This window comes from Hemicordylus capensis, chromosome 5 (assembly GCF_027244095.1).
Source record: "Hemicordylus capensis ecotype Gifberg chromosome 5, rHemCap1.1.pri, whole genome shotgun sequence".
NCBI classification, from domain to species: domain Eukaryota; kingdom Metazoa; phylum Chordata; class Lepidosauria; order Squamata; family Cordylidae; genus Hemicordylus; species Hemicordylus capensis.
The window spans coordinates 3652598-3668419 of NC_069661.1; the positions used below are offsets into that span (position 1 = coordinate 3652598).

General features: G+C 51.2%; 1 protein-coding gene across 2 annotated transcripts in view; it reads right to left on the reverse strand.

Moving 5' to 3' along the window:
• Nucleotides 1–5121: 5121 nt before the first annotated feature.
• Nucleotides 5122–15822, reverse strand: part of SPEF1 (sperm flagellar 1) — a 28705-nt gene continuing 18004 nt past the window's right edge. For both annotated transcript variants that reach the window (XM_053258216.1, XM_053258217.1), the window contains 2 exons: nt 15230–15323; nt 5122–8551 (listed from right to left, as the gene is read on the reverse strand). In XM_053258216.1, the coding sequence (XP_053114191.1) occupies nt 8444–8551; nt 15230–15323 (202 nt within the window). In that variant the 3' untranslated portion in view covers nt 5122–8443. The remainder of the gene's footprint in view (nt 8552–15229; nt 15324–15822) is intronic.

The window sequence follows — 15822 nt, forward strand, 5'->3', positions numbered from 1 at the left end:
AAATGGAGTAGGCAAGATCTCTGGCCCTTCCTCCCTTCTCATTAAAGCTGTTGTTGTGTTCCAGTTGACAATTGCTGTGCTGTTTTCTTGCCTCAGTTTTTCCTGGCTTGGAAACAAATTGGTGGGCAGCACCTGGCATGACTTATGATCCCCTTCCCCACCTCCGGGTACCTTGTATGTAGACCCCTCACCACAAAACTGCTGGGCTATGGACTGGGCACCTGGGTTCAGACCTGGAAGCTTTGGGCAAGTTATTACTTTCTGCCTTACAACAAGGGTCCCCAACCTGATTCTCCAGATGCTGTTGGACTACAACTCCCATCATCACCAGATGCTGTTGGACTACAACCCCCATCATACATGGGACCCAAGGCTGGGAACCCCTGCCTTTCAAGATTGTTATGAGGCCAAGACACCATGTTGAGTGTAAGGCACTTGAGGTATTAAACATGTCGTGACCCAGGATCCTGGACCTCACAGGAGAGAGAGCAGATGATTCAGAAGATGAGATCGAACCAGAAGACCTGAAGAGCCAGATCCTGGGTGAACACATGCTGCCAGGACCCTACACCAGCAAAACTAGGGACACCATGCCCACCAAGGCACAATTCAAGGACACAGCCGTATCTCCATCCTCTGACTCAGAGGAAGCCTTGGAGGGCATCCCAACCCATGCAAAGGTCCCCAAGCACTGCCAGAACCAACATGTAGGAAACAGGGAAATGTCTCTTTACACAACACGGCCTGCCCCAAGGAAAGGGCAGGGCTAATCCACTCTGCCACGGCAGCCATGACAAGCACCAGGTATAGACAGCTCCATGTGTCCCCCCAACTCATTAGGACAAGCCTCAACTACTCTCTCAGCCTAGCCAACTGCCCTGGTTGCTGGGGAGGTCAAAACAGGAGGAGATCCTCCATGTAACCTTCCTGAAGACCTTCCGTGTTTAAATATGTGAGTACTATGTGTTGTCCACACTGGATATGCCACAGTAGAACACCTGCAGCAGAAGCCTCATGCTTGCCCACATGGGCACTTTCCAGACTAGCTGCTCAAGAGCAGCAAAATCCCTCCGTTCAGACAAGTTGCATTTGAAATGCAAACAACAGGGGGAGCAGTCTCGCAGAAACTAACAACCCAGAAAAACAGCAATTTTTTCACACCAGATGTACAATGTCCTAGTGTCATGGCCCAGACCTCTGAGTCAGAAGAGTCAGAGGAGGAGCGGGAGAATCTGGTTGGGAGAGCAGGCTCAGAAGCACAGCAGGAGGACTTGGCTGTGAGAACAGACTCTGAAGCCGAAGTGGAATGGCAGCAGACAGGGGAATCTGAACAGCTGGCAGAGATGAGGGGGCTGAGGAGACTGATCAGGAGGAAGCTGGAATTTCACCTGTGTTAAGAAGACCTCTCAAGAGAAAGGCTCAGTGGCAGACATGCAGGTGCAAGATCTCGCAGGAGAGGAAATAGAAATGCTGAGTCAGGACAGCCTGATTGGCTGCCGGTTATCTCGAGCCCTATATCACGCAAATGCTGTTCCTGAGACGGGACTGTCAGCAATGTTGCCTACCGCAGACAGTGTTCCTCGTGCTTATAATTGTTCAACCTTTCTTGTTTCAGCCTGTCCTTGTTCTGTTCCTTCCTTGCTCCTTTATTTCAGTTATTGCTCAGATATCATGGAGGGAGGGTACCTAGTTTAGTTTCAAGGGGACTTTATTTTTGTTTTTACTACTTTATCTTTGAGAGTCATCCTTTGCTTTCGTCCGTGCAGCTAAGCTGCTACTTTCTTATCTACAGAATTTCTATCTTGACTCACAGAAGTGGATCTGGAGGGACCATAAATCCTGTCGGGTTAGCCGTGACAACATATTTACAACACCTAGCTCTATATCACAGCGATTAAATTTGCAACAGAGCATTGGAAATGTGAACGGCACCCTGCTGTCTGCGTAGAGACTGCGGTGTCATGACACAGGCAGTGTGGAAGCATATTTCCAAGATACGCCGTGACCCCGTTGCAGGGTCTAATCTGGGAAGCACCGTGATGTGTTGCTTTGAGCTCTTCGTCTCGGTGCCGGTCCCCACAGCCATTTCTGGGCAAATCACTTCAGATGACTTCCTCCCCACCATCAGTCTCCATGTGATTTGTGAAATTGCCCTCCCCATGACTAAGAGGATAAGTCACTGCAACCCGGGAAAAGGCAGGCAAGCAGCACATCTTCAGGCCTCGAGAGCCTGTGATTTTGGCACATGGAGGGACTCCAGCAGACTCATGTTCCACATTGGCCAATTTCTCCAGGAACAGACTTGAGCACCATCGTAGCCCCATTGATTGGCTGTAGGGCGTGGCTGTGGAACAGCCAGCTACAAATCCTTGCTGATATTCTGTTCTGGTAGCCTTTGAGACTGAGCTCCAAGTGAGCCAGTCGATTCAACACCAGTCAGAGGCAGGCGGAGCTTCAAGTGTGACGTTTTGCATGCCAGAGCTGGCTTGGCTCTAGCAGATGGGAACCCTTCCTGCAAGGACCTAGAGGGACGTGCTCTCTGCTTGGCCCCAAGAGCAAACGAAAGCAGAACTGGTGCTACAGAAATGGCCCGTTTCCATCACACGTCCGAGAGGAAGAGTTCAGCAACCCGGACATAAACAAGAGCCACAAACATGATGTTATGGGGATTTCGCTCTTCCTTACCCTGAGAAAGTGGATGGAATGTAAACATGAGCCCCCCCTCCCGCCCCACAGATGCCCTCCAAGGGGGCCTGTCCACGGAGCAGATTTGAAGGGGGGCCTCCAGTGCACAGTGGTCCAACCTCACAGCCCAAATGGGCCCACAAATTGATCCAGCCTACCTGCTGTCCATTCATATCACAGGCAGCAATGGCTCAGTGCTGGGGACACAGCAGTAGCGTCCCTGAGTTGCATGCAGAGAAGGCCCCAAGTTCACCCCTTGGCATCTGTGGGTAGGGCTGGGAGAGATCCCTGCCTGAAGCCTTGGAGAGTCACTGCCTCCTTCCCCAAAGTCAGTGCAGACAATATGGACCTGGATGAGCCAAGAGCCTAAGTGAGTCTAAAGCAGCAGCTTTATTTGTCCACATCCAAAGCAAGGTACCTGCTTGGCTCGGTTCCTACACAGCAGCACCAAGCCAGAATGCAAGAGACCAAGTCCAGGTGTGCACTGAAGAAGCTTCTGGGGATGCATGGGCACGACGACTCACTGTTCTCTGCTCTGCGAGCAGCTCCCAATCAATGGGAGGAAGGAGCTCTGAAAGCAGGGCCACCACGGGCTTCTTTTTTGAGATGGGTGGAAGAGATGCGGTCAGCAGTGGTCACAGGCCCCCATCATGCCCAACCATTCAGCCCTGCCTGAGACAGAGCAGCAGCCACTTGGGAATGTTAGCATCCACACTGGGCCAGTCTAACTGGGCCAGCAGGGACCTCATATTTTCAAGGCCACTAGTGAAGAAGCAGAGAATCCAAGAGGATGTGGAGGAGGATGCTAGGCAGGGCCTTATAGTCAGGTAACAGGCTTTTTGGGGGGTGTAGCCTATGTTATCTTGGTGACTGACAAGACACACAGCATTACAGGACCATCATGCTGCACCCAGGGGCTGCTGTACACTTCCACACAAGCCCACATGCAAAAAAGGGTGACATGGTAGAGGTTTGTAGAATTATGCATGGAGTACATGGCTCTGTGGCCGTCAGGAGTCGACACTGACTCGACGACACGACTTTACCTTTTAGAGAGTGTGGATAGAGAGCAACTTTTCTCCCTCTCTCACAACACTAGAGCCAGGGGACAACCCATGAAACTGAAGGCTGGGAAATTTAGAACCAACAGAAGGCAGGCAGGCAACCAACCAACCAACCAACCAACCCAACCCAACCCAACCACAAAAGGAAGGCAGCCAACCAACCAACCAATCAAAGGAAGGACCAACAAAAGGAAGTACTTTTTCGCCCAGCATATGATTAAGGTATGGAATTCTCTGCCACAGGATGTGGTGATGGCCACTAGTTTGGGTGGCTTTAAAAGGAGATTGTACAGATTCATGGAGGACAGGTCTATCGGTGGCTATTAGTCTGGTGGCTATAGCCTAGGCCACCTCCAGCCTCAGAGTACCAGTTGCAGGGGAGCAAAAGCAAGAGAGAGGGCACGTCCTCACCTCTTGCCTGTGGGCTTCCCAGAGGTATCTGGTGGGCCACTGTGTGAGACAGGATGCTGGCCTAGATGGGGGCCTTGGGCCTGATCCAGAAGGGCTGTCCTTATGTTCTTAAGTAGTGTATCCACGTTTCCCTCTTGTTGCAAATGGGGAAACCTGCAGAAATGCTGCTTTTACACTGACTGCTTCTGAACAGCGTCAGGGGCTTGCTTAGAAGTCTGCTGCTGCCCAGGATGGCTCCATACTGCTGCGCCCCACGTCAGCCACTCTAATGACAAGATCTCCGCTTGGCCCCTGTGGCTGCCTCCAGCATCACTATGATGATTCTTCCACCTGTGATCTGCTGCTTGGAGGTGGAAGGGGGAGAAGGAAGAGCCGTGGCCTCATCATGGGGGAGAGGCTTCTGTCTGCCTCAATTCCCACCCAGCTGCCTTTTAAGAGACAGATATTTTAATAAGGGAGGGGGAAGAGAATGTATTGATAAACTGAACACATATTTTAAATGATTTCTTAAAGCTCTTCTGGATACTTTTAGTTCTAGTGATGTGTATTGCATACGAAAAATACTGAGAAGTATAACCCAGAAGCAACCCAGGGTGCTTTCACACGTGAGGTATAAAATGCCTTGCCACTTCTGTGAATGTATGGCCAGTGTTGGTGCAGAATTCTGAAGGTGGGACTGAGTTTGGGGCATTATACAAATATGCTAAATAAATAAAAATAAAATGAATAAATGGCAGTGGGCATTCCAAGTATTACAAAGTAGCAGCTTCAGAAAACACTTCAAGGGGTTTTCAACCAGCCTCCCCCCACCACCAGATGTTGTTGGACTACAACTCCCATCACCCCATCATCTCCCGTTTCATGATGGGAGCTATAGTCCAACAACATCTGGGGGACCAGCTCTGAGAACCCCTGCCTTAGGTGTCCAAACGCCCTTAGGATCCAAAGAACAGAGAAGAGGGACGAGCAGAGAGGGAAGTCTTTAATGCAGCAAATTCTACAGACGGCCTTTATATGAAGAAGCAACCAGGATATGCCCAGCACTCCACTCTGCACCAAGCCTCACCCCCCCAGCAACCCAACATGAGTCAAAGGCAACATTAGCATCACCCCCATGTATTAAAGACAACTGCTCCGTGTGGCAACTCCATTTGTCCTGGCAAAGGTCTTTGCACTGACAGGAGTGACCCTCTCTCCTAGCGACTCTGGCATTCTCCATGTGTCTTGCGAGTGCGCCGATGACGTGTGCCTAGGCCAAGGGTGGGCAACCCTGGCTCTCCAGCTGATGCTGAACTACAACCCCCATCATCCCCAGCCACAATCTACTGCAAGTGGTAGTTCCGCAACAGCTGGAGAGCCAAGGTGGCCAGCCCCCCTGGCCTAGGCCTCCATGGGGTGTGCCCATGGGTCCTGAGGGAAACAAGTCTGCGGGAAGTGACTGGCCTCTTTCCTCAGGGGCAGCCTGGCTGGGTGGGCCTGGTGGGTCTGCCTCCTCCTGGAAGGTCCCGTGGGGGGTGGCTGCCAGGGCCCTTGCTCCTGAGGCCACCTTTCTATAGGGCCGTGTGCTTGGGGAAGATCCATGAACCACGGTAATGGAGGCAGCTGGAGTGTCAGCAGCTCCTGGAAGCCTCTGGGGTGGCCGGTGATGGTCTGGGCTCTTTCCGAGCACTCAGAGCTGCCCAAAAGCACTGAAAAGCTTCCGCCTGTGTCCGTTTCCTGAAGAAAAAACGGCCCCGTGATTGAACCTCAGGTGCTGCTGGACAGCAAGTTAAGAGGGGGTTTCCAGGAGCACTAGAGGAAATCTCAGTGGCTTATGAATCACCCTTGCAACAGCAATGCAGTGCCAGACACGCACATAGCCAATAGTAAATGGCTTCTAGAAAATCCTGAGATCTGCATGGTAGTTCCTGAGATGTCTGTCAAATAGAGAGATCACAATGAGAGCTAAATGGAAAGAGCCCACACAGCAGATACTGACGCTTGCACAGAAATAGAAAAGGAGGTCTGTTTGAGACTGAATTCCATATGACCTCTGTAGTGGAGAGGCATTCTTACGAAAGGCCATTCTTGCATATCCTAAAAAATCTAACCCACAAACCCCTGAGACTTGGTGGATATACGATGATAACAAGTCCATGCCTGAACTCTGAACTCCTCTTATACTTTCCTCACACCACACCACACCCCAAAGCAGTAGTCTAGATGTCTCAGCTGTATTGCCCCCTACCTCAAGAGTCCCCAGCTGTTGCTGTACTACAACTCCCATCATCCCCAAGCACAGTGGTCAAGGCAGAGGAACTCATGCTCTAACCTCCAATCTAGCAGAGGCAGCCATGTGCAGCTGGGGATGAGGGGAGTTGTAGTCAAACAGCATCCGGAGACCCAAATTTGAACCCCATCAGCCTGCTTGTGTCAAGGTGGGGGAACCCACGGATGGTGTGCTGTTATACCCTGGAATCCCTTCTACACCAGTGTCACAGATCCCCCTGAAGAACCCTGGGAACTGTAGTCCAGTGAAGGTACTAAAGATTAGGCTAGAGATCCCTAACACGGGCCAGGGGAGGGTGCAATAACATAAAATGAGCAGAGGGCAGGACTGTAAAACTTCTTTAACTTTGTACGATAGACATATGTCTTCATACCAGCTTGACCAAATCGGCAGAGGTGCTTAATATCATGACCAGAGGGGATGTGGAGCTGGGAGGCTCCAAGGAGAACAGAGATGGCCAGATGCAAGCAGGGGCTCCAGGTGTCCAGAAGCTTCAACCGGAACTCGCCAGAAAGATCCTCTTGAGTAGCAGCCTGCAACGATTGCTTTTTTATTAGCGCATAAAAGGGGGTTGTTAGTCTGTGCACTTTTTTTTCTCAAACAGCAAGCCTGCCTGCAGACCACCGGCCCAGGGACTGCAGCCGGGCTCCCTGAGGCGGGTGTGCAGCTGCTAAGACCCTTCTGTAAATGCCCTGGCTCCATGGGCGTCTGGATCTGCAAGGGACCCAGCTCCCCCTTTGCCTGCCAGTAGCAAGGGTGGTGACGGGGATTTGCACCAGTGCGGGTGTGCTTGGAAGAACTCCACACCCACAAGGGATGCACACACAGTTGGGAGGAGGGTTCTGCATGCACAACGCCAACAGGTTCTGGAGGCAGCTTCTTCTTCCCTGCTAGAGAAAAGGTGGCAACTCCAACTGCAGCATCCGCAGGAAGAAAAGCCACGGCAGGAGTTCTGCCTGCTGCACGCCTAGGGCCAGAGGGGACGGCTGCCCCACCAGCTGCCTGAAAGCTTAATGGGCTGGAGAAAGAAAGGAGCCTCCTGGATTGCTCCCCAGGCCAGGCGAGAAGAGAAACGGGAAGGCCCACCAAAGCCGAGGGGTGGGGTTTCCCTCCCCTCCAAGGAAGGACTGTGTGGCAAGGCTCTCCCCAGAGAGAAGGTGCCAGCTGTATCCCCACAAGGAGGGCCATCTCCCTCGGAGGCTGCAGCAGGACTGCGATGCTCCTCCAAGCAGACAGGGACGGCTCTCCTGCCCCTTGCCTGCCAGCAGCCACCCAGATTGCCCCAAACCGCCTGCCGCTCTGTCTGCAGCCACCCCAAGCTTTCCTGCTTCCCGCCAGCTGTTCCAGTCACCAGCAAGCCGCTATAATTACACAAGAGGGCCAGGTGGCCCTTGCGCGGGGGGGGGGGGGGGCTGGTTGACCCCCTGAAAGGCCTGATGGGGCACAGGTCCCCTGCTGGGCAAGCAGGATGGCCAACCCCTCCGATCGAGCAGAGGGGGCGTCCTGCCTGGGGCACTCTGGGCAGCTCCTCTGCCACTCCTCATTCGGAAGAGGCCTTGGGAAGGCCAACAAGCTGGCTGCTGCTGCCTCCGGGCCCTGAGCAGCACCACAAGCACGGAGAATGAGCAGCCGTCAGCCGGAGCGGCACCCACCAGAGGAGCCCTCCGCCCTGGGGTCTGCCCCGGGGATATGTGGAAAGGACATCCGTGTGTCCCGCGATGGGATGCTTGCTGGCCTCTCCCGGGCTCCTCTTGCTCCTCCAGCTCTTCCCATGGATTCTGTCTCCCCTGCACTGGACACCTGGGTCCCTAAGCCAGCTGGAGAGATCACTTATTTTCCCCAATGAGGATCTCTGACCGACTTTGTTTTGACATCTCAGCCTCCTTGGAGCCCGAAGGCAGCTGTTTGCAAAGGAAGAGGTGGGCACTCGGGGGAAAGACAGGTCTGGCCATCTGGGAACCATCCGGCAGGCTGGGGAGTCACAGCTGGGAGGAGGGAAGTGGAGCTGGCGGGCTCATTTCCGTCTCTGCTCTGCCTGCTGCAGGCGCCGCGAGAGGTCGTCGATCCGGACGTTCTTCAGGTGCAGGAGATGCTCCAGCCTGCGCACCTTCATTTGCAGGATCTGAGCCAAAAGGAGACACAGAAGGCTGAATGTCCCAGTCAGTGCCCTCTGGAGGCTCCTGAAACTCCTGCTAGGGAGGGGAAGAGCACAGAGGGAAGGGGTGCAGGCCTGTCTGCAGGCACGGCGACATCCTCTGCAATGAAGTGGGTGGGTAACCGCCCTGAGCCCTTTTTGGAAGGGCAGTATAGAAATCGAATAAATACATAAATAAATAATAGTGAATAAGTGGCTAGTGCACACTGCTAACAGAGGCGCTCTTACCCCTGGACTTTGGGGCCGAAGTCCAGGGCCTCCACACCCCCTGGGGGCCCCCAAATCCTTTTCAGTCTGTCCCGGGTGGTGTGGCCACCTGGCTGAGTGCAATGATGCTAAATTTGCAGGGGAGGGGGGCCTCCAAAGGCCTTGAGGTCCACGCTCCCAAAATACCTCGGTGTACCTCTGACTGCGAAGCCTATCCTGACTAGCCCTGGCTCAGACTGAGGCAAATGTTTCTGTGCAGAGATAAGGAAGCAACAAGGGAATGTGGCTGGTGTTGTAAGCACGGTCCCTTGATGATCCTGCAGAGTGCCCTCTGCCCCATGGTTTCTGTAGCCTGGCACCCTGGGGGTCAACAGGGCCTTTGATGGCTGGGGGCTCCTTCAAGCCATTGGAATCGGAGTCACAGCCAAAATGCATGGGGGTTGCTTTCGCCATTGGAATGTGAGCCACCGATGAGAGAGTTAAAAAGCCGTCCAAGTCTGGTTCTTCATTGCAAAGGCAGCGTTTGTTCTTAAGAGGCCCCTCCTAACCGAGCAAAGAGCCCCCTGCTAAAGTGGAGATTCCCCGGCAATGAGCAGGGGGAGAGCAACTGGCCCTGTCCAGCCTCAGCACCCCATCTCTCCAGTGGCTGTGGCTGGAGTCGACCTTCTGTTTCTTCTTAGTTAGTGAGCTCTTTGGGGATAAGGGGATTATGTAGCCATAATGTGGCTAGCTGCAGGTGGGCATGCAGGTACTGGTATCACCTGTATATCAGCTGTAAATTTAATGACAATATTTTCCAGAGCTCCTGAATTGTTTAACCCCCCTCAGATTTAGGAGTCGAGAAGGCAACTGGTTGAGTTTTGATTTTGTGCAATAGCCTCATAAGTAGGAAATACTGCTGCCTCTTTTATCTCCAATTATTTTAGTAGTATTTTTAGTATCCTGATCTATGCTGAGGAGGACTTTTTAAAATTTATCTGGTGGTATTGTTTGCAATAGAAGTTTGATTGTCCTCTCTTTTACATTTGTTTTAATCTTATGCTGGTCGCTGACCGAAATAAAGAGATTGATTGATAATCTATTTCATTTTCTATGCAACCACTTTGAGAGGTGGTTCTTGAAAAGCGGTATACACATATCTGTAAAGGTAAAGTGCTAGTGTGCTGTGCCACTAGGTATTTGTAAATACCTAATAAGTATTTGTAAAGTGCTTTGGGAGCCACCTAATGGCACACTGGGGAAATGACTTCATTAGCAAGCCAGAGGTTGCTGGTTTGAATCTCCACTGGCCTGTTTCCCAGACTATGGGAAACACCTCTATTGGGCAGCAGCGATCTAGGAAGATGCTGAAAGGCATCGTCTCCTACTGCACAGGAGGAGGCCATGGTCAACCCCTCCTGTAGTCTACCAAAGACAACCACAGGGCTCTGTGGGCTCCAGGAGTTGACACCGACTGCAGTCCTTACAATAACCCTGAAAGGTGAGCAAGTACCATTATTCCCATTTTGCAGCTGGCAGAGGGCAGCTGCAGCTGAGTGAGAAGGAATGCTTGTCTGAGGCCACAGTGAATGCAGGACAGAGGGGAAACTGGAAGCAGCAGGGAGCGCCCGATTGGCAGCACGCACCACCAGTCAGCCTCCTGCTTAAAAAGGTCGCTAAGAGGTTTCTGGCTGGCAGAAGAGGCCTTGAGGATCCTGCTGGGGGCCTTTGGAGAGCCAGCGTGGTGTAGTGGCTAGAGTGCTGGACTAGGACCGGGTAGACCCGAGTTCGAATCCCCATTCAGCCATGAGACTTGCTGGGTGACTCTGGGCCAGTCACTTCTCTCTCAGCCTAACCTACTTCACAGGGTTGTTGTGAGAAGAAACCTTAGTACGTAGTACACCGCTCTGGGCTCCCTGGAGGAAGAGCGGGATATAAAATGTAAAAAATAAAATAAAATAATAAAATAAAAAATGACTGCCGCTTGCATCTTTGCTGATTATTGGCCACATGCTCAGCCTGCACATTTGCCCAACAAGCCGTTTATTGCAAAAAGGCACCGTTCACTCTCTGGCACTTGCAAGGAATAGCATCCTGGTGAAGGCTGCCCCCTGCAGCCTCCAGGAGGATATAACAGAGGCAACAAGGTGCAGCTGGGGAGAATGGACATTGGAGCAGAGGAAGCTGCCTTTAAACTGTTGAATGGCTGACAACTTCAGCTAAGACCTGACTTGCAAACAAGCTATCTCCACACACACTAAACAGCCAACAAAACCAGTCATGACGGTAGAAAGCCAGCAGGGGTCGGGGCGCCTCCCAGGGTATTGTACAGAGTCACCGGTATGACTATCTGCTCAAGGGGCGAAAGCCGTGGGGGTGTGCTCGGTGCAAGGAGCTCCTGACTCTCATGGAACAAGTTGGTCCCATCGAAGCCAAGCTGGCTGATCTGGAGAAGCTCAGAGAGTCAGAGAGGTACATGGACGAGACCTTCAGGGATGTGATAGAGGCATTCCACTCCCAGGCTGATAGCTCTCTTAGAGCTATCAGGAGAATGGAGCTGTCAGGGAAGGAGGACATCATTCTGAGGAAGAGGGAAATGCTCCCTTAGATGGGAGCCCTTCCGTGGATGATGAGCCCATATCCTCTCACACAGGGGATACTCCTTTGGGGGTGGGGGACTCCTAGCAGTGGGTGATTCAATCATTAGGGCTATACAGAGATGGGTCTGTGACCCACGTGCAGACCAAATGGTGACTTGTCTGCCTGATGTGAAGGTTGTGGACATCACATGGCGTCTAGATAGCCTGTTAGGCAGTGCTGGAGAAGAGCCAGAGGACATGGTGCACGCCCACACCAACGTAAGAACAGCCCTGCTGGATCAGGCCCAAGGAGGCCCATCTAGTCCAGCATACTGTTTCACACAGTGACCCACCAGATGCCTCTGAGAGGCCCACAGGCAAGAGCTGAGGGCAGGCCCTCTCCCCTGCTACTGCTGCTCCCCTGCAACTGGCATTGAGAGGCATCTTGCCTCTGAGGTTGGGGGTGCCTTATAGCCACCAGACCAGCAGCCTCTGATAGATCTGTCCTCCACGAATTTGTCCACGCCCCTTTTAAAGCCATTCAAGCTAGTGGCCATTACCACATCCCATGGCAGAGAATTCCATAGGTTAATTATGCACTGTGTGAAAAAGTGCTTCCTTTGGTCGGTCCTACATTTCCTGGCAATCAGTTTGGTGGGATGACCCCTGGTTCTAGTGTTCTGTGAGAGGAAGAGAAATCTTTCTTTGTCTACCTTCTCTATCCCATGCAAAATTTTATAGACCTCTATCATGTCTTCCCTTAGTCACCTCTTTTCTAAATTAAGAGCCCCAGATGCTGTAGTCTTGCCTCATAAGGAAGGTGCTCCAGGCCCCTGATCATCTTGGTTGCCCTCTTCTGCACCTTTTCCAGTTCTACAACGTCCCTCTTAAGATATGGTGGCCAGAACTGTATGCAGTATTCCAGATGTGGCCGCACCATAGATTTGTTTAAGGGCATTATAACACTAGCATTTTTATTTTCAACCAACCATGTTAGGAAATGTAATTGGAAGGTCCTGGAAGCAGAATTTTGGCTGCTAGGTAGCATATTGAAGCCCAGGACCCCCAGGGTAGCATTCTCTGAAGTGCTACCTGTTCCATGTGCAGGGCCAGCAAGACAGGTGGCATTGAGGGGTCTCAATATGTGGATGAGATGGTGGAGCCAGGAGAAAGGGTTCAGATTTGTTAGGCCCCGAGACAAGAAGAGCCTGTGCAAAAGGGATGGGCTGCACTTGAACCAAGATGGAACAAGTCTGCTGGTGCTTAAAATAAAAAAGGTCGCAGAGCAGCTTTTAAAATGATGCCTGGAGAATAGCTGCAATGCTATCTCTTAAGGTGTGAGGGTGTAAATGCTTCAGATAAACCAAAAGGGGACAGAGTAGAACCAGATAAAAAGCAGAGAAAAGGATGTGCTAGCCAGTCAAAGAGATCATATGGCCATAAGAAAGATAGCACACACCAGGTATAGTGAATATGAGCACCTAAATTCAGCATATAGGTGATTATATGCCAATGCCAGAAGCCTCCAAGCCAAGATGGGTGAGCTGGAGTGCTTGGTTGCTAACAAAGAAATAGATATAGTGGGCATAACAGAAACATGGTGGAACAGTGAGGACCAGTGGGACACTGTTATCCCTGGATAGAAACTCTATAGAAAGTACAAGGTGGGGCGAATTGGGGGTGGAGCAGGGGCGTAGCTATAATTGAATGAAAAGGTTCAAAGAACACGGGCCCCCAGCTCCTGAGGGCCCTCTAGCTCCACCCCCCCCATTTTCTTCATTATCTCCCTCACTCGGGGGGGGCTACCAGAGAGAGGGATAAACACGGGGCCCCTCTCCCCTAGCTACGCCCCTGAGGTGGGGTAGCACTGTATGTTAAAGAAGGGATAGTATCTAACAAGCTAGAAAACCTCGGAGGATCAGAGTCCTCCACAGAAACATTATGGGTGACAATATGAGGACTGAAAAGAAATGTGTTACTAGTGCTATCGCCCTCGGGATCAAAATGCTGAGAGTGACTTGGAACTCCTAAAATGATGAGTTTGGTGAAAAGACAACTGAAAAGGAAAATCAGGAGAGTCACTTTGCTCCAGAATGAATGGAGTTTATTTAAAACCATAATAATAGAAGCTCAGTTAAAATGTATACCAAAAAGGTGGAAAGGTACCACCAAGTCTGGGAGGATGCCAACTAGCATGGTTAACAAGTAAAGGAAGCTATAAAGGGGAAGAAGAATTCCTTCAGAAACTGGAAGGCTTGCCCAAATGAAGAAAACAGAAAGGAACATAAAATCTGGCAGAAGATATGCAAGGAAAACAAAAAGGGATGTGAGAAAAGAGTTTAAGGAACATTTAGCTAAAAGCATCAAGAGGAATATCAAAACACACCAGAAGCAGGAAACCTGCCAGGGAGGCGATTGGTCAGTTAGATGATAATGGAGTGAAAGAGATTATTAAGGAGGATATGGAGATAAACGTTTATATGGATATAAACGAGTTCTTTGCATTTGTCTTCATGGCAGAGGACACTTAAGTGTATACCTGTGACTGAACTGAACTTCCCAGGGACAGAGGCTTAAGAACTGAGTCAGATAGAGGTGACGAGAGATGACATTCTAAACTCTCTGGAAAAATTAAAAATTAACAAATCACCAGGGAGAGATGGCATCCCGCCGAGAGTCCTTAAAAAACTCAAATGTAAAATTGCCAACCTCCTTGCAAATATATGTAACATCTCTACAATCAGGATCTGTACCAGAGGACTAGAAAGTACCCCACGTTACACAAATTTTCAAAAACGGATGTAGGAGGAGGTGTAGGATGTAGGAGGAATCTGGGAAATTACAGGCTGGTTAGCTTAACGTCTGTGCCAGGCAAAATGATGGAAAGCATTCTCAAAGATAAAATTGTCGGGCATATAAAAGGGGTCGTGGTGGACAGTTGAAAGTTAAAAGAAACAATGCGTGGCAGCTGTCAAAAAGGCCAATTCCATGCTGGGGATCATTAGGAAGGGGACTGAAGCTAAAACTGCTAATATCATAATGCCCTTATACAAATTATGGTGTGGCCACACCTGGAGTACTGTGTACAATTCTGGTCACCACAACTAAAGAAGGACATTGTAGAACTGGAGAAGGTGCAGAAGAGGGCAACCAAGATGATCAGGGGCCTGGAACACCTTCCTTATGAGGCAAGGCTACAGCTTCTGCAGTTTTTAGTTCAGAAAAAAGACGACTGAAAAAATATGACATGATAGAGGTCTACAAAATTATGCATGGTGTTTAAAGAGTGGATAGAGAGAATTTTTTTCTCCCACTCGCATAACTCTAGAACCAGGGGTCATCACATGAAACTGATTGCCGAGAAATTTAGGACCACAAAAGGAAGTACCTTTTCACACAATGCATAATTAACCCTATGGAATTCTCTGCCACAAGATGTGGTGACAGCCACCAGCCTGGATGATTTTAAGAAGGGCTTAGAAAAATTCATGGAGGAGAGGTCTATCAATGGCTACTAGTCGGATGGCTATTGGCCACCTCCAGCCTCAGAGGCAAGATGCCTCTCTATAGCAGTTGCTGTGGAGCAATGGGTATTGGGGCATGCACATATCTCTTGCTTGTGGGCTCCCAGAGGCATCTGGTGGGTCACTGTGTGAAACAGGATGCTGGACTAGATAGGCTTCCTTGGGCCTGATCCAGCAGGGCTGTTTTTATTTTCTTATGAGTCTCTCAGCCCTATCTGGAGATGCCGCCAGGGAGGGGCCCCATCCCCAAGGGGAATAGCTCACAGTGCTCACACATATAGTCTCCCATTCAAATGCAAACCAGTTTGGGCCAATCCATGCTTGCTCCCACAAGACCAGCTCAAAGCTGCACTCACCTGAACCGTCTCCTGTGAGGCCAGCAGAGCCTGCTCCCGTTCGGCCAGATGGAAGAGTAAATTGGAATCAGCTTGCACCTGTCCTTTGGTCCCCCTGCAGGCCGGGCACAGTTCTGATGAGCACCTTGGCCCCAAAGCTGGAGATCCCCTGCAGGACCGAGCCCTTGGGGAAGACTGCCCTCCCCGTCTCTTGCCTGAGAGCTGGAAGCTGCTTCGAAGGAGTGGAGCCAAGATCAGAGGGCAGGTCACACAATCGGCATGAGGGTGGGAGAAGCCTCCTACTCTGCTTTCTGGAGCAGGGTGTGCTCCTGTTTGCTGCTCAAGTGCCAGCTAAACACAAGGCCACAGGCTGGGGGCTTGATCACCTGTCAAGCCCCAGCTGGGTGGGGCTATCCTTCCGCCTGCCTTGTTCCAGAGCTGGGGACAGAGTCTGGAGAGGGCGCACTCATCCCTCCCAGCTGGGGCGTAGCTCGTAACCCACCCCCCCCACCCCCAGCTTGCTTTGAACTGACACACAGATGGCAAACGGGAGTGTGCCCAGTTCCCGAAATAGGGTAGGAGGCTTCTTCTACCCCAGGGGTGCACAAGGCCAG